A 25,651-nucleotide genomic window follows, 5' to 3' on the forward strand; every position below is an offset into this window, starting at 1 on the left:
TAGGAGTGGAGTCCAAAAAGTAAAAATAGGAAAGACCGATATTTTTTTAATTTGAATCTGCACCTTTGCTCTGTCTAAGTGGAGATAGGGATGTTGCCAGTATTTTCTGTAGCACTTCTGAAGGTTTTCAGTGGATCTTTTCAAATATGAATTCAAAGTATTTACTAAAACTGAGCATCATGAGCTCGTCATGTAACTCTTTGACTTCTCTCCACATTAAGTGAATTCACTAATTATTTTGGGAGCTGTGCCTTCTGCTGAGACCTGGCCTGCCTCCATTCAACTTCTCAGATCTTCCCACACTTTAGTTCTCTATGGAGACGATCAGAGCTGAAACACACACATCCTCATGGACGCACACTCAAACCTGCGCTGTCTGTGTCATTATGTGGATCTAGTAGTGGATTAAGATCCAATCTCTGATCCATAGTAACATGACAGGACAGCACGCTGGATGAATTCTTTGCTGCTTTTGTGTGTGGTGGTGGGGAGGTGCTCATAGTTTCCCATTTGCAGGAAGTTTCCCACATTTCTGAAGCTTTAAAAATGTTTTCTCTTCACATTAGTGTTTTGATATACTTTTTGTGCAATAGTTCTAAAAGTAACAAAAAGTTACTTAAATTCCATGTTAAAAAAAAAGTCACACTTTTACAAAAGTCACCATGACCAATGCACTGTTTGGTAGTTTGGGCTTTTCTTCTTTTACTTAGGAACATTGTAAAGAACCGCCAGTGCATAATTAGTTAGCTAGTTGATTTGTAAACAAAGCGAATGAAGAAGGATCTGCTTCCTTGCACTTATCATTTAAAGCTTTTTTAAAGCGTTTTTTTTAACTCTTTTTCAATTTCATAGTGTAAAAAAGGGAGGCTCCGGCTTTAAGCGATGAAAGAAAGAGATTACAAGTGAAAGCTGTTTAAAGCGAGGAAGCAGGTCTGTCGGCTAAGACTAGGTTTTTGATGTGCATGTTTTCCCTGAAGTATCTTAGTGGTAAGATTATCCTAGACGGCTGGCTTACAGCGGAAATTAAGTCAGCTTAGAGCTTTAGTGCGGTTGGGAAATGGCGTTATTAATAGAAATGATTCACTGATTCTTTTCTTTTTTACTTGTAAGCAAATATGGTATATGCCTCGATCTGATATTAATCTATTACACATGAAATCTCAGACTGTTGTTTAAGTTACCACCGTAGAGTTACTCTGCAAGACCCAACAACAAGACCATCTCTGTTCAATGACATTTGATGGAGCAGTGGAGCTTCACACCTTGATTTGACCATTTCCATTTTATGGTATTTTATTATACTATGTGTTCTGGGCTCACCTCAAGTGGCTCCAACAAAGGTTTGAATCCTAAAAGGGATATGTTGTTGTATTTCTCAGTTTAATTTTTATCTTAAATGATTTTAGTGTGACAGAGTTTTAAGTTTATAATTTACAGCTCTATTGTATTTAACATGTCATCTAATGTAATCCCTGAGAAGAAATTTAAATTTCCGTTTCCTCTGTCTCCTCACTCTCTTATTCCGGATATCACTTTGTTTCAGGTATTGAGTTGAGTTTCAAGACTCATTCCCAAGATGGCCTGCTGCTTTGTGCTTTTTCTCCCGGAGGCCAGGAAGAGTTTCTGGCTATCCAGATCAAAAACGGACGTCCCTACTTTTTGTTTGATCCTCAGGTAATGCATTTCATTTTAAAATACACTATGAAAATTGGAGTGCAAAAAAAAAGAAAAAAGATCCACATCAGCACACTGGGAACTATAATTTCAATGTTTTACAGGGTCAGCTTTTTTTTTTCTCATTTTCAGCCTTGTTTTTTATGCTTATGCATGGTTAGAGTTGTGGTCCAAAGCATCTTTTTTGGATAGTTTTTCTTTCCCATTCTTGATGATGTAAAAATTTAAAAGTCCCTTTATGGTTATGGTTAACAGCTGAAATGATAGCTGAACATTCAAGGGGGAAATGATGTAATCACTTAATTCTAAGGAAAAATAAATGTGGAATCACTTTGTAAGTTTCATTTCTTAAACAAATACCTTAAGTCTGGAGTTAATTTCTCTACTGAGCTTGACAAAATATATAATGTCCAATGAAACATATGAACTAGAGGAGGTGGCAGTCATTACCTCTCCAAACTTTTCAAAACTTTAAACTTATCAACTCAAGGACATGGCCAGCAGAAGGTCTGGATCTCAATCTGATTCAGCATTTATGATGGAAGAAGTCAGTGCTAAGGCTCCATCCTGCGGGCTCCAACTTTCGTATGCAGAAAGTTGGAGCCTGCCTGATGAAGATAAATCGGATACTTTCTCACCCTATTATTTCATTCTATTCACGATCACGACCTGGTCCATGAGGCAATGACAAAAGGGGAGATACCTTTTTCTACAGGCAGTTAATATACTTGATTTGATAAACTGAACATGATCCAAAATTCATAACTGAAGACTGGTGTTTGAAAATCACTTCAGCGGTGGTGTAAGATGTGGGGATGGAGGTTATATGTGTAGGTACTGTATAAAAGAAGCAAATCTAAAGAAAACCAACATCCTCACAGGACCACCTGCTGGGGGAGAGGACGAGAAAGAAGTGTTAGTAGTAACCTTAGTAGCCCGGTTGTAACCCCTGGCATGCCCATAGCACATTTTATTCATTTTCAATTTACGTAATTTACTTAATTATTTTGGGCTGTAAAAGACATCTATGCTGTGGGTTTTGAGCTTTGGCGAGCTTATTACCGGTCTGCAAAGGCAGCATGCGCCACCGTCTTGGACATTTATATTACAGACTCCTCAGGGTTAAAGACTGGGAACACAGTGCCCAGGTGCTCCCAGCAAACAGCTGCTAAGCCCCTCCCACCAAAAATCTAAAGAAAGCAAACAAACATTTACCACAAAAGTAAAGAAAATGGTCATTGCAGCACTTACTTTCTCAGCTTAACTTGATTTTTCTCCCTTTTCATTGTCCAATCCACCCTCTCTGTCTTTTTCTTTTTTTTCTCTGTAGCTATTTCCCCCTGTCTCTCCTATTTTCTTTTTCACTTGCTCTCATCTGGCAAATGTGATCTGTATCCCCTCATTGGTTTCCGTCAGGGAGACAGGGAGAGAGGAGGAAAAACTTTGAAAGTGTGTCAACGTTTGAATTGGACTGCAATTAACTCATTCCCTGCAGTCACCACGCGTGAATACCAATTGCAAGCTAATTAAGCTTTGCACCCTTGCACACATACACACACGCGTACTTGCATACATACGGAGCCCTGCTTCCCTAATCCATCCATACAGATACATGTAGAGGGGTTAAAGAGTCAACGACTTTGATGATGAAAGTGATGATGGGAGATGATTACACATACTTCCAAAAGGCTGGCAACTAATTACACACTCAAGAAAACACGCATATACACGCGATACGTTTGCTCCCCGTCAGTATCATTGTGCGATACTGTGTTATCAAAAAGTATTTGTAAGAATGTAACTTTGCTAAATCTACACGTGTAGGATGTATGTCATTAAACAGGTCGCTGTCAAGTGACGATGTTAATGTGTGTGTGCGTGCGTGTCTGTTGTCATAAGTACTGCTGGATGGGTGATGGAGTGTCTGTGTGTTTTCTCCAACTGGGTTAGCTTCTTTGTTTAGGATAGTTTGGGGTAATTAACAGTAGGAGTGGTGTCACGGCTTATTAGTGTTCCCCTGGATACATATAGCTGGGCCCATTACTTCCCTCTATTAGCCTGTTGAACTAGCCTAATGGGATTACCAGTATGTGTGGTTTGTGTGTGTGGGTGTGGTGGTGGTGGGGGGGTAATTTGGCATGACACAGGGAAGCGATATGCTCATAAATATGTGCATGTGCAAGCTGCCACACACAGACATATATTATATCACAGGAACACTCAGGTTCTATAACATACAGGATGAAACACTCACAAATACAGAACTGAGAAAGTGTTTGGAGGAGAGTTGTAGGTTTTTGTAAGGCCCAGTTGAAGTGTTCACATGATTTTTCTCACTAAATTCCAGAGCAGTAACTGGGAAGATTAATCGAGTTAGCGTGGAGTGACCCTTGTGTGGTGAGAGAGGGCAAATAAGCAACAAGCCTAACATCTTTTTTAACCGGTTTCATTAGCACCATGACATTTTAGTCTAGTCTATTCCTAAATTTCACCATCCCAGAAGGTACAATCCACAATTGGGATTAAAATAACAAACAAGTGGGAGGTCATTTTATTTGAGTCAGTGCAATGCAAGCACGTTTTTGCTGTTGGAAAGTGCCTAAGAAAAGATGCATCAAAGCAAAATCTGAGATTGTCATCAATAAAACAATAACAATACAACAATAACAACTTACAACAATAAAAGAAAAATAAATAGATAAATACAATCACCTGTCTTTTACTGACATAATGATGCTCCTGAAATGTACTTAAATGTACATTTGCTGTAGCCTCAAATGCACTGCTGTCGGGAGGTTACACACTATTATTTTAAAATTATTTACCAGTGTTTTTAGATATCCACAGTCTCAGTCACGATAACTAAAATGAGACTGGTAAATCCAACATTTTTCCTTGGTATATTTATTCAGACGAAAAACACATTGATGCACCACCACCTGAAGGGCAGAATAACCTCAGGGACCTTCTTTCCCTTTCTACTTCACTGAATAAACTGTAGATACTAAAACAAACCAGGATAACTGGAGGTGTCTTTCAAAATTAAGTCACAGTTTATAAAATATCAACTCACTTGTCACAGTTTCCACTGGTATCTGGTGGAGTGCACCAAGGGTTACAAAACATCTGATTCACACTACCACAGTGTGCACAGTAAGTTAGGTGAGGGTGGTAATGTGGACAAAAGAGCACTAAATGTCATCTAATTTGAAAGTAACAAAAGTCCTCATACTAGTTTCATCTCCTGTGTTTCCAGAAAGTGCCTTCGACATACGCATAGACACACACATGCACACACACACACACCCCACATCATATTTTCAGCTCAATTCTGCATGCCTCTTACATATACAGTATATGGTAACACCAAACACATACTCACTTCATGCTTACATTCAGTAGGGTTCTGCCAAGTATAGCTAGGAAAGCCACAGGGGCAGCACTTTGGATAAGTGCTATTTCCCTGATGTGTGTGTGTCTGCGTGTGTGTGTGTGTGTATATATATGTGTGTCGTGTCCATCAGCATCTAGTATCATACACTGTATATTTAAGAGATTGGCATTTGGGCATTCTACAGTGGACACACACATCAGTCGAGTGCTGCACCACTCACGGGATGACACCACCTCATCAGTAGGTCTTTGCCAAAGTGAGGTTAGTGTTTCATCCAGCTATTTCCTCTGAACGCACATAATGTCTTTAGCTCACACTATACGTTCCCTGACAGAAATTAAAGTGACCGCCCAGGTTGCTCTCAATGTGTGTTTCCGATAAAAACCACCATCAATCTTCCACCAACTGAACAAATTTGAGTGTTTTACCTCCACTACTGTAATCCGCAGGCAGGTGATTCAAATGGGTGTGTTTGCATGTGTGTGAGAAGTGAGGAAAAAAAGAGATAGATAGACTCCTCCCCTGCTGTCTTGTTAAGTAGAGCTGTCTAGCAAAGGTAGTAAAGATGTCAGAGGCTGATATACTCTGGCATTCATACATTTATTGATCTCATCATTAAATCTTCATCACCGCATGTGTGTGTGTCTGTGTGTGCGTATATACACGTTACTCTTGTTTTACTTTATTACTCTTTGCCTACTTGCTAAAAGCTGATCACAACAATGATGTCATACTTAATAGGTCACAAAAAGCCTTGTAACAACACTTTGATGATTATACGTACATGTTTGTGTTCTTTAGATGGTGTAGTGTTTGTGGGGGATTCTATACAGATAAATATTTTGAAGTTACACACAAAAAAAGCATGCTTGACTGTGTTTTGCTTTGAAAAATGCTTTGTTTGGAGCTAATAGTTGAAGTATTTAGCTCCTTACTATAGGTCAGATAAACCTTTGGTTGAAATGTTGTCAGTTGATATGTTTACACCATTTATGCAGTTATGCTTAAATTCTTGCTTGTATTGTGGGCTTGTTGTTGTGTGTTTAGGGCTCAGCAGTGGCTGTGAGTGCACAGGGTGATGGAGGGCGCCGCTACAATGATGGACAATGGCACAGCATCACAGCAACAAGGCACGGGGCCGTGGGAACAATCGTTGTAAACAATCAATACAGCGGTAACTCTTCTTATATTCATACTGACCAATGTGTGTGTTTGCTTCGTCTCTGGGTGGGTGAGTTTAAAGGCGAGTATATTATGCTCATCTACTCATGCAAGGATGAGCACACGTGCCTCGATGTGAATAGTGTGAGACTGACGGGAATGTCCATGTTTGTGTGTCTCTCTTTATGTAAATCCCCCAGTTCCGCATGGAAGTATTAGCCAGGTTAATCCCAGCCACTCTGTGTCTGATGAGAGAAATACTGCTTCACACATGGAGAAAGGCACTGAGAGTTGGGGCCATAAATACTTTGGCAGTGACAGTTTTTGGATTTTTTTTGTCATTTTACCTTGCTCCACAGAGAATGTGAAATAAAGCAAGATATGACTGAATTTGAGTTTTTCAGCTTTAATTCACATGATTATACAGAAATGTTGCATTAAGGAAATGCAGTCATTATTTATCATGATCTCCATACTTTTTCAGGCTAATTGGTCGTACTGAGTTTCACGGTCAAATGTTGCATATTTTCTTGTTAATGTCTCGATTAAACTTCCAATATATGATATTTCTAAGAAGAATTTCTAGCGGCATATTGAAGTTTATACCAGAGATTGCAGCCTCGCTCCCTCTTGTTCTTTGTATCTCATTCCTATAAGCTCTTTGTTGTCATGCGACCATCCAGCCACATAAGTGTCTCTTTCAGAACAACTAAAGTTCTGGCTTTTCCTCCACTGAATGACACACTTCTCTTCAAAAGACTCCAGCAAAGAGAATCATACAATGCGAATGCAAACTGGTCTGTTTTATTTGAGACAGAGAGATTCATGAGCCGTTTGAAAGGATGTACCTTAGTTTCACTTTCCAGTTGTGCTGCTATTGTTTTGCTCAAAGTTGCTGCTGCTCACAGCAGTTTCCCGAGACCTTTTATTACACCCTTTAAGAAGATCAAATGTCTGAAGTTAATTTCAAGTGTTGAATTTAGTTTTTATGGCTCTTCAGTCAGGTGGCATGGTGGTGCAGCAGTGTCACAGCAAGATGATTCCCAGTTTGAATCATGGCAGGCTGTGTTTTCACCGCATACAGATTTTCTCTGTAATCTCCAGCTTCCTCTCACAGTCACAAAAAAAAGAGATTTTAGGCTAACTGGGGATCCTAAATTTACTAAGTTTAGTGTGCAACTTAAAATTGTGAGTTTGACCTTCCATGTTTGTCTGTTTTTCCTCTGTGTTGACTCTGTGATGGATTGGCAACCTGTCCGATGTGTACTCCACCTCTAACCCTTTGACCACCCCTTTGATCCTGAGCGGGATGAGGCGGGTATAAGGAAATGAATGAATAAGTTGTTTATGGGAATTCACAGATAAACCTTGCTCACTCTGCTCTTATTATTTTATTTTTTTTATCCTTCTGTTTTATATTGTCTCACCATCCATCCTTGTGTGTCCCATTCCTCTTTAACTCCTAAGTGCTAGGAATTCATGTTACAATTATTCTTGATCTACCCTCATTCTTCATATTTGTCCTGCTACCATCATCCTACCTTGACCGTCACCAGGAAGTGCATCAGCTTCCAGCGGCAGCAGCATTATTGGTGAGAACATGGGGGTGTTTATTGGAGGGCTGCCTGAAGATTTCACTCTTCTCAGAGAGGACTCAGGTAAATCTACACTCAATGTTTAACTTTTGAATTGATACATCTAAAAATACACATCATCATCATATATGCCATTTCTGCTGGCATATGTACATACTTTGTTCCACTCTAATGTCAAATTTAAGAAGGAATGTCGACTTTTTGAGGGTTTACATTTAGAATTTTAGCTCGATACTAAGGTCTCGATACTCAAGAATAATTTCCAGATTTCATGGAATTCATTCTCATATTCAGACTATGGAACTATTCTTCTCACTTTTGTGGAGATAAGCCCTGAACACCTGAATAGCCAATGAAATGTTAAACATTCTTTGATTGGGAGTAAAAAAGAAATTTGGCAGTTTTTACACTTGTCTGTCTCACTAGGAGATGCCCAGCTGGTTCGACAGGGCTTTTCTGGCTGCCTCAGAGATGTGAGAATAAAAATGACTGACAGCCCCTCAGAGGAATGGATGTTTCTGGACTGGACAAAAGCCTCAAAGAAAGTGTCAGTGTATGAAAGCTGGGAGGGTTGTCCTCTTCAGACTGCTGATGGAGTCCATTTTCTGGGTCATGGTAAGAACATACTCATTGTCTCCTAAATAGATTAGTTGTTTCACACCAGTAAACAACAGCACGACATGATATGTTGTTAAGATTATAGCAAGGCACATGTACTGTGATATGGAAATATTACAATATACAGGGGGAAATATGAATAACAACAAGGACAAATAGCTCAGTGGAGTGTCTACGCCCAGCTTCAATACAACTTTGTTTGATATTGATAAATACGATGAGAAGTTAATTGGCCTCTGTGTCAAAGATCAGTTATGTTAATGTACGTTTCCTCCATTACAGCTTTGTAAAAATGACAAAATCTTTCATCCAGCATAGTTAAGTCTGACACATGTTCTGCTTGCAAAAACTGACCCAATATATTTCCTCCTTGCCGCAGGTTACTTGGAGTTAGGCACAGGTGTTTTCAGTGGAGGACTGGACTTTGACATTTCTATGGATTTCAGAACGGACCAACTCAATGCACTTTTGATTTTTACATACAGCACTCAAACTGATGACTATATGCTTGTAAGAGAAGACACACGTTTGAAAAGACTGAAATTTTTAAAATAAAAGACTATTTATTTCTAATGTCCTACTTACTGATGTGAATTTTTAGGTGGAGCTAGAAGCTGGCCTCCTGGCTTTCATTCTTGCCTGCGATGGTTATGTGACTGAACTCAGCATGTGGGTGGGGCTTAGCTACTGCGATCGAGACTGGAAGCAGTTGTCATTGGCAAAGCATGGCTCAGTTATCTCTGCTGCTGTCAATGACTGGGCTGAGGAAACAAGGGGAGTGGGAGGAGCACTGAGGCTGAGAGTTGATTCACCGTTTTACTTGGGGGGTGTGCCAACAGAACTCTCACACCCTGCCCTGGATGGCCGAAGTCACAAACACGGTGAGATATTTGTATGTGCAAAGAAATATAGAAATAGTGAAGAAAATAGTGTTTCAAGTCGTGTAATAAAAAGTGGGAGTGTCCTCTTCATCGGTTTTCCACAATCTCATGAACAATTTCATACAGTGTCTTAACAATCTCTTACTTAATGGACTCCTTGGTTTTGATTTACTTCGTGTACAGCTGTACAAGTGAGAGTACAGATGTTTGAAGTTGTTTGATTCAGCTTTAACTCTGTCTCTTTCCTTTTCAACAAGATGAACAGAGTGAACCAGGAGCGATTGCAAATTTACTGCCATTGTATATTCAGTTTAATTAAAAGTATAATGGCAGCTAAATTGCTCGTGTTAGAAAAAGAGGATTACATTTTGACTCTGTTTTTCTTCTCATCTTCCATCACAGGCCTAGGAGGTTGCATACGCGGTCTTACCATTCGCAGTGATGAAAGAAAGTCTCCAGTCAGCCAAAGTGTTAACCTCTCTGCTGCCTCACGTCGTTCTGTTAGAGTCTACTTAGATGGCTGTCCTGCCAGTGAAAGCCGGTTCAACTGCAGAGGAAACGATTCAGTTTTGGTTTACAGTGGGACAAAGACACAGGCCACAGACTATAATCTTCAGCCATTCACAGGTAACGATGTGCAGTACACACATTCAAAATTACTAACAGAAACACTATGCACCTAACAAAACACACTTTCAGTACTAATACTGTAGTTTTTTTGAGAGTAACAATACTTTGGCTATGGACCTTATGCAGAAAACCTTGACGTGTTCTCCGATTTAAGTTTAGTCTTGTCTACTCACACACATGTATAATTTGATATTGAGTCTTAAAGCAACACTGGAGAAATTTGTGAACCTTAAAACTTCCAACTCATTTTGAAGTATCCTAATCTTTGTTTTGCACATCCCTGGCTCTGAAACTGCTCTGGAGCACCCAGGGGCTTGAATATAGTGGTTCACAATTTTGATCTCCAGCCCTGCAGCACAACGTTTTACTTTACGATCGCTTCACTCATTTGTGAGCTTTTGATGGCAACAAATAAATGCGTATCGCTGTACATGTGCAGGGCTCACATGGAAATGTTCTATTATGACACTGGAGTTACATACAATGTAGGGGCCACCAAAGAACAAAAAACTTTCAATTCATGAATATTATTTTAAAGTAGAAGCAATCTTTGTCCAGGTGTGATGTTTTTTTTGTTTATTATTATTATTATTTGATACTCATTCAGACATAATATACATATGTATATCACATTAATATATGCTAAACATGTGCATTACATGTGCATTGTAAACATGAAGCTGTTGCTTAGTTGTGAGAGTGACCGAGAAGACTCAGTCAAACAGGTAGTGTCAGTGTTTGTAACACCCTACAGAGTTTTTGTAATTATCTTCACCTGGAAAGAATATTACCAAAAGGTCTGTCAGGACCCTGTGTTTGTGGCCAAGGCCATAAAGATGACTGCAAGATAACCCCTTAAAGTTAATTAATAGTTTACAGCTTGAAATTACATCACATTATTTTTAAGAGCTTGTGATGGGTCTTTGTGCACATTTTCTCTGATTATGATAAATCTGTCTCCTCTGTCTCATGTGGATCCCAAACATCCCAACATCCAAACAAACACACACATGTCCTTTCAGAATACTTGTACAGGTTTGTGGCCTTGGCTGCAGGAGGTTGGGCAGCGGGACCATGGCAGAGAGGACGCAGTCGCAGCAAAGGTACAATGTATCTTATCCTTCTGGGACTAGTTAGTGTATGTGTGTTTGGGTTTTATCAGATTTAATATTATGTTTATTGACAGATATGATGATACTAGTACACTTGTCTGTCCACCCACAATTGTACAGTTGTGACGCACAAATTCAGTCCATCTTGTACGGTACTTAGTATTTCCATGTTGTGTGTTATGCTGTGGGTGTTCCTTTTCTGTGTTTCTTTCTTATATTGTGACTTAGAATTAGCCATTTTCTTTAGTCATAAGATATTTTTGAAGTTTATACACTGTTATCTTGTACAGTATGTTAGACTTATTCAAAGTCATTGATATTACTTGTGCCTGACGCTATGAGAGATTGATAAGGCCTATTTAAAGGGCACCACAGTAAAAGGCTGTTAACCCAGAATGGCCTGTGTGGTCCCTTGTGTAATATAAAGCTGCTCGTTAGTAGTGAACGATACACTGGCAGGTCTCAGTACACCATGCTATGACCAAAGAGAGAGAAATGAAGGAGTGGGATGATGTGCTAAAAACCAAGGGAGAGGAGGCGAATGGAGATGAAGATGTAGGGAAGACGTAGGAGAGGATACAAGGGGTAAAAAAAAAAAGAAGAAAGAGAAAAGGCCAGCAAGAAGGGAAGGATGCCAGAAAACATGTAAATATATAAAAGACATGTGGGTAATGAAGGAATAAAGAAAAGGACCATTTAAAAACAAGAAGGATAGGGTAATAAAAGGCATTTCAATGACTCAGTTTGTGAGGAAAGGGGAGACAAAATAAAGGAAATGGTAAGTTAATGACAAGCAAGGAAAAAAGACAGAAGGTCACAGGAAACAAAACAAGGACACGATAGTGACTCATTAAACTGTACAGTTCTGCATAAAACCAAAAGCATAGCTAACTTGAATAAGTGAGATTAAGAACACGGAAAACAGATGGAATGTCTTTCTTTTTTTTTCATTTTTTGGGGTGTTTTGCCCTTGTTAGATAACATCATCAGAAACATGCAGGAAACATTACATGTATAAGCATATGTAAATAATCTATAAAATGTAAATAACTGTTGATAAATGCTTTTCTGCACAAGTTTTTACTGACAGCCAACTTTCTCATGGACTAATCTCAATATAGTGAGGTTAAGGACAAGTGTAAAAGAAGGTGAAAGAATGACTGGAGAAGGAAAAACTAAGATCATTGTGAAGCACTAATTTATCCAGACAAGGGAGAAGGCAAGACTTGGACTGACCACCCTGAGTGGCTCACAGTGTTAGACGGAGAATCAGGGGAGTGCAACAGAGAAGGAGGGAGGCTGATTGCTGTGAAATATAGCTCAGAATGAATGCCTAGCTGTATTAAATCAGTGCTGAAAAAGTTACTACTCTCATAAATACTATTTATGCTAATGGTGAGGTATGATTTACTGGGCCTATTAAAGCGCAGAGACAGGGGGAATGCTTTTTCTTCAACGTGCTACTGATCTGTTGTTTTGCTTTTTTTCATGTATATTTTCCTGTTTAGCTTTTATTTGATATATTTCTGTGGACTTTTGCACACACGTTTTTTTTTCTGTCTTTGCTTTTTTTTTTTTTTTTTTCAATATTACCTGTTTTAGGTCTTGCTTAGTTAAACCATATATATTCTTTGCCTTACAATCTGCTCTCATCACTTCTTTTTTCTTATTTTTTTTATAGTACCTACATCTGTTACGCCTCCAACCAAAGTGCAGAGCATCGATGGCTTCAGTGCCGAGGTGAGCTGGGTGCCACCCACTGGTGACATCACAGGGCTAATTGACAGATATGAGCTAAAGGCCTACAATAAGGACCATCCGGAAGTGCCACCAATCAAAGCCACTTTCCTTGCTAATGGAAATTTCACCGGTAAAAACTCATTTATATTTTCAAACATATTTACATACGGGACATGAGTAAAAGCTGGTTTAACACCTTCTTTTTACTCGTATCCTATACTTCGCTCATATGTGACATGATCCTTGTTCAAAAGTTGTGGATGCTGTGTAAAATATGAATACAAACAGAATGCAATGATTTGAAAACCCCATGAATTTGCATTTATAAAAACATATATCAAATGTTTTAAGTAAGTTACTCTATTCTATTGTGTCATGAAAATGGTGTTGGCTCACCTCGATTTGATGGCAGCAGCATGTCTGAAAAAAGTTTGAACAAGACCATGTTTACCACTGTGTTGCATTTATTCTTTCTCAAAACAAAATTTCTCCACAATTTGTAGACAGTTTTTCACAGATTACTGAACCTCAGTCCATCTTTACTTAAGAGACTCTGCCTCTCAAAGCTGCTCTCGGCAACAGAGCAGTAACACGATTATTTCACAGATTTTTTTACATTTTGACATGAGTAGTAGGACATGTTGAACCTTTCTTATAGTCCTTTAAATAAACACACATACATGCACATTGTTTCACGCCACCATGTTAATGTCTCCTTGGCAAGTCCCCGGCTTCAGGAGACTGTCTCCATTTGGAACAAGACACTCAGGACTACCCCAATGATGTCATACCCTGGCATCTCTCCTTTTTCCCTCCTCTCTTTCTGTTGCTCACTTTTCGATCTTTCCTCACTTCATCTTTTATGATGAGGATGATGTCTGCGTCCGCTGTTGCTATTCGTCCCCCCTCTCATCCACTCTACCATGTCTCCAGGCAAATATGAAGATGAGGTTGCTGTCTCTGTCTTTCTCAGTGTCTTCCTTTTCTGCTCCGCTCCCCCTCCCCTTGCCAAGCATTAAGTCCACCATGATAAGGTTTCTTCTTAATTTATGATGGCCTCAACACCTGACTGCAGAATTACACCAATGGCTAAAAAACACAGAAAGCAAATGAGGGTGTAATGGCAGCGGAGTGGGGCCCTGGCCCCTAATTGAATTAAAAGACCTGGGTAACGTTGTGAGAAAGTGAGAACGAGATAGAACCGCAGGGTGATTGGACACAGAAGGTGGGGAGAGGAAGGGAGGGCGGGTGGAAGAGAAAAGAAGGGATGTGAAAGAGTGACTTTGAAAATACAAAAATGAGTGGAGGCCAAGACGGCTAGGACAAAAAAAAAAAATCAGAGACGACTGAAGCTTTACAATTAGAGTAGACTACTGCCTCTGTTTGCCAAACACTGTCAATTTGCCTAGCAACAGTAGCACATAGTAACAGATAAAGGTTTTAAATTGGACTATTGAGCTATGTTGATATAGACCTTCTTAACACATCAATCTAACACTAAACTAAGAAAACAAGGTCTTCAAACAACATATTATATGTTAAAGGTGGATGGAACTACTACGGTGTCACCTCTTGGTTTAGCTCCTATTTTTATCATTTTTGTTTTTCGATTCGTGGGGCGCGCTTTTCTGATTGATTGATCCACTTTGTCCCACACAAGCTCAATTGGAGACAGGTCTGGAGACTGAGGGGGCCAAGCCATCTCTCGAAGAACACCTTCCTCATCTGTCTTGTCAAGGAAGCCCTGACATAGCTTGGAAGAAGGTTAATTTAGGTTCATTATCTTGTTGCAAAACAAACTTTCGACCTACAAGTCTTAGTCCAGATGGAACTGCATGATGCTGGAGGATCGAGTGGTACTGTTCTTTCTTCATAATACCATTTACTTCAAACAAACCTCCTCCTCTATCACCTCCAAAACATCCCCATACCAGGACACTACCACCTCCATGGTGTTAATCATAGACTCTGCAATTTGAACCAAATAGTTCAAACCTGCTTTTGTCGGTCCAGAGAACTTATTTCCAGTCGTCAAAGGTCTAATTTTTGTGTGTTTTAGCCCACTCATATCTCTTTTTCTTGTGGACGCAGTAGTGTTTTTTTTGTAGATACCCAACTCTTCAGACCAGCCTTTCTTAAACATCTTTACACTGTTGTCAGAGATACAGGTTTTGACGCTGTTTTCCACCAATCTCTTTTACTGGTGACAATAATTTGTTTGTCACCAGTTGTTTTGTAGTAACCCTTTTTCTTCCAGACTTTTTTCTCTCATCGTAATTTCCAGTTTCTTCTAGTCTCTTCAGGGTGTAGTGAACTCCTTTGTTCCTCTTTACTTACCATTTCCGTGGTAGTTTCTCGGAGATATGAACACAGTAGAGAGTTTTGGTGATTTTTGTTTGCAAACTCTTAAAAGCCAATTAGCTAAAGTGAATAATGCAAACTGATATGTTTTTTACTTTTGTACTGAAGTCGTGACTCAAATCTCCTCAAACCTAAAACTAAGCCCTTCTTTTCTTTATTCAGCAATGGTCTGATAACACAAACATATACCTAAAGGTAAATCAAGGAAAATGGTGCCTATCAATGAAAACAAAGTCTTATCATGCAATAGATGCATCCAGAATGCAAAGAACTCTGATTTTTAAGAAAGTCATGTTTGTAACTTAAAGGCGTTCTTTTCCTTCTCTATATTGTTCTCTTCTCATCATTCTATTACAAGTCCATCTCAGTTTCATCTGTCAAAGGAATCTTTCTTTCTAGCAAAGTCTAATCTGACCATGCTACAACACTGAGTGTTGTCAGTGGTTCGTAATAATTCTGATATCATCCAACTGAGGTGTCTTCCGAATCTTTTGGAGATGCTGAGCTTACTAGGGCTGTCCCTGTTTTTAAGAAGAACCCTACTGTTGATCCACCCGCTCATTAATTTTCTGCTCTCCCTGGAGCGTCAGTTGTTTTTTTTTTGTTTTCCTTCTGGTGGTCTCTTGTACTAACACCAACACCTCTTAGCATTCAAATTCTGACCTTTTACTGCCTAAATTTGTCTTGTTTAACAAAAAAAAAACTACCACGTTAAAGGATTATGTAAGAAATGGATGTAATTCATAAATGGTGAACACAATGCTTTTGTTTAGTCTCTTGATTTAAAGCTAATAACCCACTCATAATTACACCTTGATTTCCTATTTTAATTCCATTGTGTGAATGTGAAGATTTGTCCAACTAATTATGAAAGTTTTCTTAAAACATTTTACTAAAAGGTCATCACTTTGCTATAAATTTGCATTCTGACATGCAGCTAAAAAAGTAAAATGCCTAGTCTGTTCTCCTTGCCTCACATCCTCTCTGGCATGTTCATGCTCCTCACCAGGTGTGATGACGGGTCTCACTCCATCCACCCGATACACTGTCACTGTGAGTGCTTGTAGTCCTGCAGGCTGTGCTGAGAGTCTAATTGATGACAGTGGTGATGATGATGATTTGAGATCCAGCCTCACAACCCCAGAGGAAGGTAACAAACACACACATACACCCATGAACTGAATTTATTTCTCTTCATCCCTTACCAGCTGTGCTAATTTGTGACTGCTTTTGCTTCTCGAGTCTCAGAAACACTTCTAATCACACTAAGACACTTGTCCTGTCTCCTTAGTGAAATTTTCAGTTCTTGAAGAGCAGCAGGAGTAAAAAAGGAGGACAAGCTGGAATAAAAAAAACATGAGCAGGGAGGGGTGAAGATGAGTAACATGGCTAAATAAAATAGAAAAACAAAATGGTTAAGAAGTGACGCACATTCAGAATAAATGACAAGCTGACAGCACAGAGAAGAATATTTCTGATTAGGGAAGTTATAAAGGGCAGAGTATAAGCTCAGAAGAACATGGAGTGAAAAAGAGAGATTTTTCTTCATGTGTAAATCAGTACATTAATCAGTGTTGGACGAATCAGCCTTGCTGGGGAGATAATGTGACGGCAGGGGTCAGTACAGAGACGCAAAAATCAATCTAAAGTAAAAGGGGAAAAAACATATTACTGTATTGATTCTCACTGAGCACAGAGTTAAGACACTGAAACATGTCAGTGAGACTCCAAAAAGAACTTATTCAAAACTCTGTTGCCACAGACGCAGGCTGTGCAGACACAGTTTTACACATCAGCACACTTCCTCACCCCTCTGGAACAAGGAGCGTAGCCCTTCAGTGTCTAACATCTTATGAGATTTTTATTACTAAAACGTGACTTTTCATGTCATTGAATGGTAAGCTTTACAAAGAGAAGACTTAGCACAGTTTGATTTAATTACCGTAATGGATTATGCATTTTCTTAGATAGTGACTGAAAAATCATTTTGCTGATTTTGATGCTCATAAACTTACATTGAATTGTTTATCTGTAGGTGTAAACTGTCTCTCTTGTCTCAATACACACACATATATATAATATATATATATATATATGTAATATATATATAGATGATAATAAGGCATAGTATAACGACAAAGTCAATCTACAGTCTTCATGCTTCTTGTACGGGATCAAGAAAACCCAGCCAGATAATTCAGTTATGCTCAATTAAACTCAACTGGATCATGCCCTCTGCCCATTCTCCAAAGCTTTATCTTTTTCCATCTTTTCATACAAATGGTATAGCCCCAATGTATTTTTCTGTTTCTTTTGTCAGACAGCTAAACGAGTCAGAAATTGTGTATGCAAAGCAGCCCATGAAGACTGTATGTCAACTTGTGGCTGCCTAAAGAATTTTCAGATAGTCCTCTTCTCTGATAAAATCCAGATTTCCTAACCACATCTTAATCTGTCAAAATCCCCATAAAAGTAACTCAACAACAACGTCTGTGCAGTGAATTTAGCAATACTTGCAGGTACGGTGATCTCTCACAGAGAAAGTTACATGAAATGTGGTCTCATTAAACGCCCTCGTCAAAACTGTAACCATAGCTCCACTGAACTTTGCATGTTGTCTTGCTTAATTTTACCCCCTGGATTTTGAGTGTACCTTTGCTCCTTGAAATAGACCACAGTGAGCAGTGATTGAAGTATTCCTTCAGGAAGTGGAACGCCCCTTCATCAGTTGTCGCTGATTTCTTTTAGGCATCATAAACAGATAGTGTTGGGATCTGTCTTAGTGGACCATAAGAATCCTTTTGCGATTATTAGAAAATTGGAGATGTGTAAGAAAACAAAAAGGCTGGAACTGCAGGTAGATCATTTTGTGTTGGTCATACTGCAGACAAATTGAAGGTGTGATAAAATGTGTAAAAAGTTTTAGAAACACTGGGTATAATTTGTTGGTGTAGGTTACCCCATCGCCCCCACTCCCCCTTATTGATATATACCAAAAAGGATAGAATAATTTGTCGCTTGCGTCCATTTCCTTGTGCTAATCATTGAAGCTGACGTAAATATTTCCATTTGTATTTTACTACAATTTCAGCTCCTGATGCTGTCTCTCCTCCATCTGTTGACTCTTCCCCCTCAGCTCTCTTTGTTTCTTGGGGACCTCCAGCAAGGTAGTGAAGCATCAACCATCCTGTCTTTGCTCTCATATCAAAAGCACATGTTCTTCTGAATTGTTGATTATGTTGCTTATTTATAAACTCAAACCCAATTTTCTGTCAAGAACTTCTCTAATGCACTAAGTGCTGTAGTTCATTAACATTGAATAAATCATTGCTTTAGTGATCTGCTTTCTTATCAAATAATTTTTTTTACCTTGAATGTACATGCACTACAGCATGATTAAGATTGTGTTTATTGCTTATAACATCATGATATTACCCTCATTTCACTCTGTTTTCAATGATAGGCCCAATGGAGGCATTACAGAGTACCTCCTCTATGACAACAACCAAATGGTCTACAGAGGGAAAAACCGACAACACAACATCACTGGTAAAGAGAAGAGCGCACGTTATGTGTTTGAGTGTGTGTGCTGAAGTGTGTGCTGTAGCTGAGACTGTGGAGAGACGGGGAAAAGTGGAGAAAAGCAAAATGGAGATGGGGGATTAGCATTTGAAAGAGTAAAGACTGTCTCAGTCCCTACCAAGGGAATAGCACTTTGAAAAAGAAGGCAAAACACACGCACATGAAAATGAAGAAACAAAGAAAGCTAAACATTAGTGCTCATGCATACACACAATTTGCTTTGAAAGTTTTCACTAAAGAGACCTAAAGAAGGTATGAAACACATGTCGCACCACTGAGACTAGAGTGTTGAACAAGATGCAAATGGATTCACACACACACACACACACACACATAGAGTACAAGACACACTCAAAGCAATATACACAAACACATACTATGTAGCAATGTACACAAACTCACATGCAAGCTGATATCTGAATATGGCATTTTATATGAGCAGAATAGATAATCACTCATTTTGATTTTACATTCATGCTCATATGATTAGCAAAACGTCACACTGCCCAGTCGTGTATGTGTGTGTCTTTGTAAGTTAATGAAGGCATAAGAGCACATATCATCCATGCTGGGTTAATAATGCAGAGTGTCTGATGTTCACAGTGATTGGAGGGATTATGGACATAGTAATTATACGATATGTGCAAGAACAGATAGTGTTATAGAGAGGAAGATTGCAACAGTGAGGGAGATGTAGAATAGTTGTGAAATAGAGATAATGTATACACAGAAAGAGAAACAACAGTAATGTAACTGAGCCAGGAGAGAGAGGACTCAGAAAATTACAGAACTGTTTGGGTCATTCTGTGTCAGATATTCATAAGGTTGTGTTTTTTTCTGCTTTTCTTTGTAACTGTCAAAGTACAGTACTGTGAAAAACCTGCAGCCGTCCCTTGTTTCTTTTTATTTTGCTTCCAGGGAGCCAGACTATTTGAAATCTTTTAACCATTTAAAGTGGTCTTGAGCGATGGTTGTCTTGGCAAGTTTTTCTTTGGAAAATAGCTACTTTTCACCTCTTGTCGGTCTAGTTCTTGTACCTGACTGTTTTCAAAGGAATGTGTTTTATCATTCAAACTTTAAAAGCCCACTAACTCAAGGGATGAGCCGGTGTTGAGTCTATGCATAACAGACAACTTAGCAAAGAACCCATTTTATATTGTCGAACAGATTTTTGCATCAACATGGTGCTACTCAAAGTGCAGTGTATCTGGACTTTCAGTTGATCTATCTACTGCTCACTGAAGCTTCATTATAAATGGTCTTCATCAAAGGGTGTTAGTCAAGAAGCCATTCTTCCCATTCAGGAAAGGAAAAGGATGAGGACTCCTAAATGACACAAGAGCTGGACTAAAAATCTGTGGCAGCAAGTCTTCTGGAGTGAAGAATCCTCTCCAGATCATGTCATAGCAGCTGACATCAAAATAATAGCTTTGAAATGTCCTCCAAGAAGCCTGAAGAACTATTTCTGAAGACTACTTTAAAGAATGTACAAAGAGGCTTGTTCAAGAGGGTTCAGGCTGTGGTGAAGAATAAAGTTTCTCATACCAAGTACTGACTTTCAAGCTCGTTAGAATTGTATGTACAAACTCTGCTTTTGGCTATAAACTGTATTATTACTTGTGTTTGCACATGTTTCAGTAATTTCTGGATTTATTTCCCACTCCCCTTGCATTATATGAAAAAATGAGGGGAGGCTCAAGACTTTTGCACAATATTGTATCTGTGTTTGTGTTTCAGGTCTTGGTGTGTACTCCACCCACTTGTTGGTACTGAGTGCATGCACTTCAGTGGCTTGCACAAACAGTTCACAAACTACAGCTCTGACATCTCAGCTTCCTCCTGGACCCCTACAGCCACCAACTCTTACCCCTCTGGACTCTAGGACTATATTTGTAGAGTAAGTATACAAACGTGTACAAGAGTGCATGCTGTGCTTATGTGACCACATAAACTCTCCCAGAACTCTCATCAGTAAGTAATACTTTAGGGCTTGTGTAACATGGCAGAGTATGGGACACAATCATATAGTACATTTTTGAGGGTTTGTAAAGTTGTTTACGCAACACGCAGGCATATTCTTGCCAAGAAACTTCTCAGCTCCAATCTTATTGAATCATTATCTGAAACAGTTGTAAGTCAACTGTTGACGTGTAACTTTTTAGTTGTTTTTCATAAATGCTGTCGGCACTGGAGCAGCATAGTCAGTGACCTTCTGCAGTTGTGTTTACCATGCAGAATATTCTTCTGCGCTTGACCTTTCACCTTTACAGGGAGGGGACAGTGGAAGATGGAGCTCAGGTTCATGTGCAAGTGTTCCTGGTGTATCTGTGTGAGAGTCTGAGAGTGTATGTAACAGTTAGTACGTGTGAACATCTGTAGTGTCCCGACTGTAACTTATAACGCGATTCACTGTGGAAAGATAGCGGTACTCATATCCATGCACACACACACTGACACAAAGGCATACCCACACCCACATTAGCAATACACACAGGGGGAGAGACTATGGATATGGGGTCATTCGAAGGAAGTGCAAGTAGTGAGGTGAAGATATACTGACTTTGGTAAAGCTTGACTGATTTAGGTAAGCACATAGTTTTAGTTTTGATGTGACAGAAGAGTCCTTACTTTATTTTTATTTTCAGTTTGGAATTGTGAAAAACAATAAAAGAAGACAAATAATTGACTGCTGAAACAATATCAGTGTCACCAAATACAGTAACATTTACAATTTCAAGTGGGTTTAGAGAGGAAATCGGGTTCAAATTGAAGCAGCAATCCACTGATTAGAAGTACACAGAAATTTAGAAAAACATATAAAAGTCTGTTTTGTTTTAAGCATTTTGGAAATTACTCTGAATTGTTGCACATAAAACAAATTTGTCAGTCTCCTGTAAAAATTTGCACATGCATTTTTAGACTGATGACATCATGAAAAAGAAATCCTGTGGCGTAACACGAGATCCAGCATCATGTCTTGAGCCTGTAAAACATTTTTGAACAACATACTCACCAGGTGTGGGAAGGCGGCGTATTGCCTTGTTAGCACATTGGTAATAGGCAGAGGTTGAGAGTTCATACTTGGTCAATACCACTCTACTGTGACTGTGAGAAAAGCTGAGAAAAATGAGAAGGCAGACAAAGAGAAAGAGGGCTAGACTGAGATGTGGAGAAAAGCATATAGTGGGGTTGTAAAGTAAAGAATGTGAAGAGTGTGTCAATAAAACACATTAAAAGAAAATGAGATAGGGTCGTGTGAAAGAGTGAGAGTAAGAGGATGTGAGAGGCTCAGGAAGGCCTCAAGTTGTAAACAGAGTAGTACCAGCGGTTTTATGTGCCCTCACCTAACTTGTCCAACGCAGACACGGAAAACATGGAAAGACCCATACAGTCGTACGTGCACTGCACGACTTAGTGTTCAAGACAATATACGTCCCTGTCTCTGTACCTGCTTGTTTTTCTTTGCTTTTTAATTTCTAAGATATACCTGTGCTGAGTCGTGAATAATGCTGAGCAGTCATTAAGTCAGTTCTTATCACATTGATGTTGGCACATATGACATGAACCTATGTATTGCCATGTGGGGATTTGACTGCGATATGCTGAGAAAGCTACTTCACAGTCAAATCTGAACACACTTTTTAAACCAATATTATTTTGAAAACCATTACCGTGGTGAGTTATGATACAGATTATTACAACTCCCCTTTGATTTAGTTTTTCAAAAGTGGACATACATCACACTGCCAATCGACAGCATATAAATCTTATAATAAATGTGACAGATTAGCCACAGTGGCTAATTGTGTGCTAACACACACTCATCAGTCATTCAAAAACTGGATTTTAATGGGAGGAACCAAGAAAGGAATCCATCACATTTTAAAATGGCCTCCCTCTTCTGCCATGCCAGGAGGGTTGGGTTACACTCTGGGAATGGTAAGAATTGCAGGACAGTTAATTGATTGAATGATTACTTTGATAAATAAATAATTATTCATTTCACTTTTTCTCCTAAAGTGTTCTTTCAGAATCCTAGGAAAATCCCATCATGAATTTTTACATGAAATTATTTCACCACTCCTACTGGCACAAATGATGTCATGTTAATAATCACATTAGATAGATTTAAGTCATCGAGTTCAGCAGATCCTCAATTTCCAATAAAAGACGAAACAAACAAAGCAAAAAAACAAGATAAGTTTAGCATTGAAGAAAACAGCAATGTAGAAGAAAAAATGTTTACAATCATAAAAGCAATTTGCAAATAACTACATTTTAAGATGAGCAGCGCTAAAAGTAGAAATAAAAAAAAAAAAACAGTTAAGAAAACCCTTGATAATACAGAGTACAAAAACAAAGAATTGATAGAAAGCTCTTTGAAAAAAATATAATTTTTAAGTGTATTCTTAAAACAGAGAAGCATTGATCTTAATTTCTTAATTTGATATCAGATTATCATTTAGAAACATATCAACCATCTGTAACAAAACATTATAAAGTCTTTCTGTCTGTGCTGGGGATGACCCAACTGTTCTAAATATAGAAAAGGAGACACGCCTGCCTCAGAAAGGATGGAAGCTGCATGCTTGTGTCTGTCTAGCTCGACATTTTGTTAAATCTGCTTGTATGTTTGATACATCTGCACACATGAAGATCAGTTTTTTGCTGTGATTGGACTATCCAAAAGCCCACACACTTTCTATCTCACTGCCTTTGTATATTCTTTTAGTTCTGTTAACATCTAAATCTACTAAATATGAGTCACAAGTTCTGCAGTCATGCAGCAAAAGGATGACGGATGATTCAGTTTTTGATATTTTTGTTGTCTTCAGAGGAAGATTACAGTTTTAGTATCGCCAGGTTTATATTTAATAAAAGAATAAATAGGATGCTCTGACCTTATATTACATGTGGTGTAATTAAAAGGGTTTTCTCACGTAAAAGCTCGTTCAGAATGGGATGTTTAAGTAATGCTCTAGTGGTAAATTATCTTCAATCTCTGCCTCCTCCTATCTTTTTCCAGGTGGTCACGACCCTCTCAGATAAATGGTGTTTTGGAGTTCTATTCCATCTTCCTGTCACATGACGGCGCAGAGCCTGTGCTAGCCTACAACAGCTCAGAACTTTTTGAAGAACACACACTCCGCAACCTCACCCCTGGAAAATCTTACACCGTCATAGTGGCTGTGAGTCCGCTTTACCCCCCTTTTTTTTTTAAAGGTTTTCATTTTTAATTTGATTTGCATTATTATAGCCAGCCTCCTGTTTGTTTGTCTGTATGTGTGTTTGTGTATGTCAGGCCTGCACAGGAGGTGGGTGTACATTAAGCCCGCCAAGCCAGACTCAGACGGAGGAGAGCACCCCGGAGAATGTTCCTGCGCCGCTAGTCACTCCTTTGTCCCCACATTCACTCAGCGTCAGCTGGACTCCTCCTAACACTCCGAATGGTGAGAGCGCACACGCATACAATCAAGTACATACATATACATAGATCAACATTAACATGTACATTTAAACAAAACCTGAGCTAAATAGAAATAAACACACAATATGTCAATCATTTACATCGCAGAGTCTTTTTAAAACATATTTCATGTGATTACAGTTTCTTGGATACAGTAAAGTTATTTAAAACCAACTAAAAAAAAAACATGTAGAAGAAGTTGCAACACGTTAAAAGGAGAATGGTTCTCTTTGTGTGAAGAAAATCAGCTGAGATGGAGATAAAACAGGTATAGTAAAAGAACAGAGGGAAATGGAAAGATGAACTAAAAGGGGAAAACATAAATTATTAAGAAAGAAAGGGGAGAGAGATGGAGCAAGGCTAAGAAAGGAAACAGTTTAAGACTGGGACTAACAGAGACCGATAGGGAGAGGCCAGTGCTTCGCTGAGCTCCTTTAAGTGGATGGAAAGTGCTCCCTTTTGACTGAAGTGAGAACTGCAGCCTGGAAGCACATAGCTTGAAGTGAATGACTTTCTCTCTGTTTTCTCTTTTCTTCTGACATTTATCTCATTGTCTTGTAAGGAATTGGAATAAGTGTATTATATTCTAACTGGGTACCTGAAAAAATTTCTTCAGGTATTTTTGATGCTCATTTTTAATCTGACAACTAAATTTAGAAACTCCAGGTTGTCAAAAGCAGAGGGTCTTATGTAGTATAGTGAAACTACACAATACAGTGTTTCTGTGAGAAAGAGAGAAGGAAAGGATCCATAATCAGTAAGTATGCTGCTGTCTGTAGTCCACATAATACATCAGTATCCGCAAAAGAAAGTCATTTCTCTTGGCCAAATCTTTCTTTCTCATCAATTCAAAGTCCATATTTGTTTGTTACTTTTCCACAAACTATGAAACAAAATAAGTCTATGTCTTGAGTTAACTTTTTTGTGGTGTCGTGACCCTATATAGATCACATGAGATTTAAAATATGTACATTTGTTGAATCTGAGGCCCGAGCACACTTTTTTTAGAAACACATTCGGAAGAAAATGAAAGATGTAGCATCCCCACATGTAATTCACCAGCTGAAGCTATAGCGCCTTGGACCTGTATGACATCTCTTTCTCCATTAATTCCTGACATCCTCTTCCACTTTTGTTTTCCACATTACTCTGCCTCTCTGGACATATGCCAGCCTATACCAAAAGACTGATTGCAATAAAGTAACAGAAATGATATGAAATACTTTTTCTTCAAAATGAAAACAGGATATCGTTGAAATTGTTTTGGTACAATGCTTTTTGTGTCCTTATGAAATTCGTCTTAAAGTGGTTCTGCAACCACTAAAGTGCTGTTCGGTTTAACTTAGATTATCTTCCATATGCTACATGAAAACAACAACCAAAAACAATCAAGGACTATATTACTGTAACAGTGTATCTCAAGGAATCCTGTTTAT

General features: G+C 38.8%; 1 protein-coding gene across 1 annotated transcript in view; it reads left to right on the forward strand.

Annotated features, from left to right (window-relative positions):
- Positions 1-25,651, forward strand: part of ush2a (Usher syndrome 2A (autosomal recessive, mild)) — a 210,288-nt gene that overhangs the window by 79,587 nt on the left and 105,050 nt on the right. Inside the window, exons 29-43 of the mRNA XM_072381304.1 lie at positions 1,544-1,674; positions 6,116-6,242; positions 7,786-7,887; positions 8,251-8,439; positions 8,822-8,952; positions 9,044-9,323; positions 9,726-9,950; positions 10,976-11,056; positions 12,747-12,935; positions 16,176-16,316; positions 18,258-18,333; positions 18,630-18,715; positions 20,486-20,645; positions 23,775-23,937; positions 24,051-24,198. Coding sequence (XP_072237405.1) covers positions 1,544-1,674; positions 6,116-6,242; positions 7,786-7,887; positions 8,251-8,439; positions 8,822-8,952; positions 9,044-9,323; positions 9,726-9,950; positions 10,976-11,056; positions 12,747-12,935; positions 16,176-16,316; positions 18,258-18,333; positions 18,630-18,715; positions 20,486-20,645; positions 23,775-23,937; positions 24,051-24,198 — 2,229 coding nt within the window. The remainder of the gene's footprint in view (positions 1-1,543; positions 1,675-6,115; positions 6,243-7,785; positions 7,888-8,250; positions 8,440-8,821; positions 8,953-9,043; positions 9,324-9,725; positions 9,951-10,975; positions 11,057-12,746; positions 12,936-16,175; positions 16,317-18,257; positions 18,334-18,629; positions 18,716-20,485; positions 20,646-23,774; positions 23,938-24,050; positions 24,199-25,651) is intronic.

The sequence above is a fragment of the Leuresthes tenuis genome, unplaced genomic scaffold (genome assembly GCF_036924035.1).
Source record: "Leuresthes tenuis unplaced genomic scaffold, fLeuTen1.0.hap1 SCAF_2, whole genome shotgun sequence".
NCBI classification, from domain to species: Eukaryota; Metazoa; Chordata; class Actinopteri; order Atheriniformes; family Atherinopsidae; genus Leuresthes; species Leuresthes tenuis.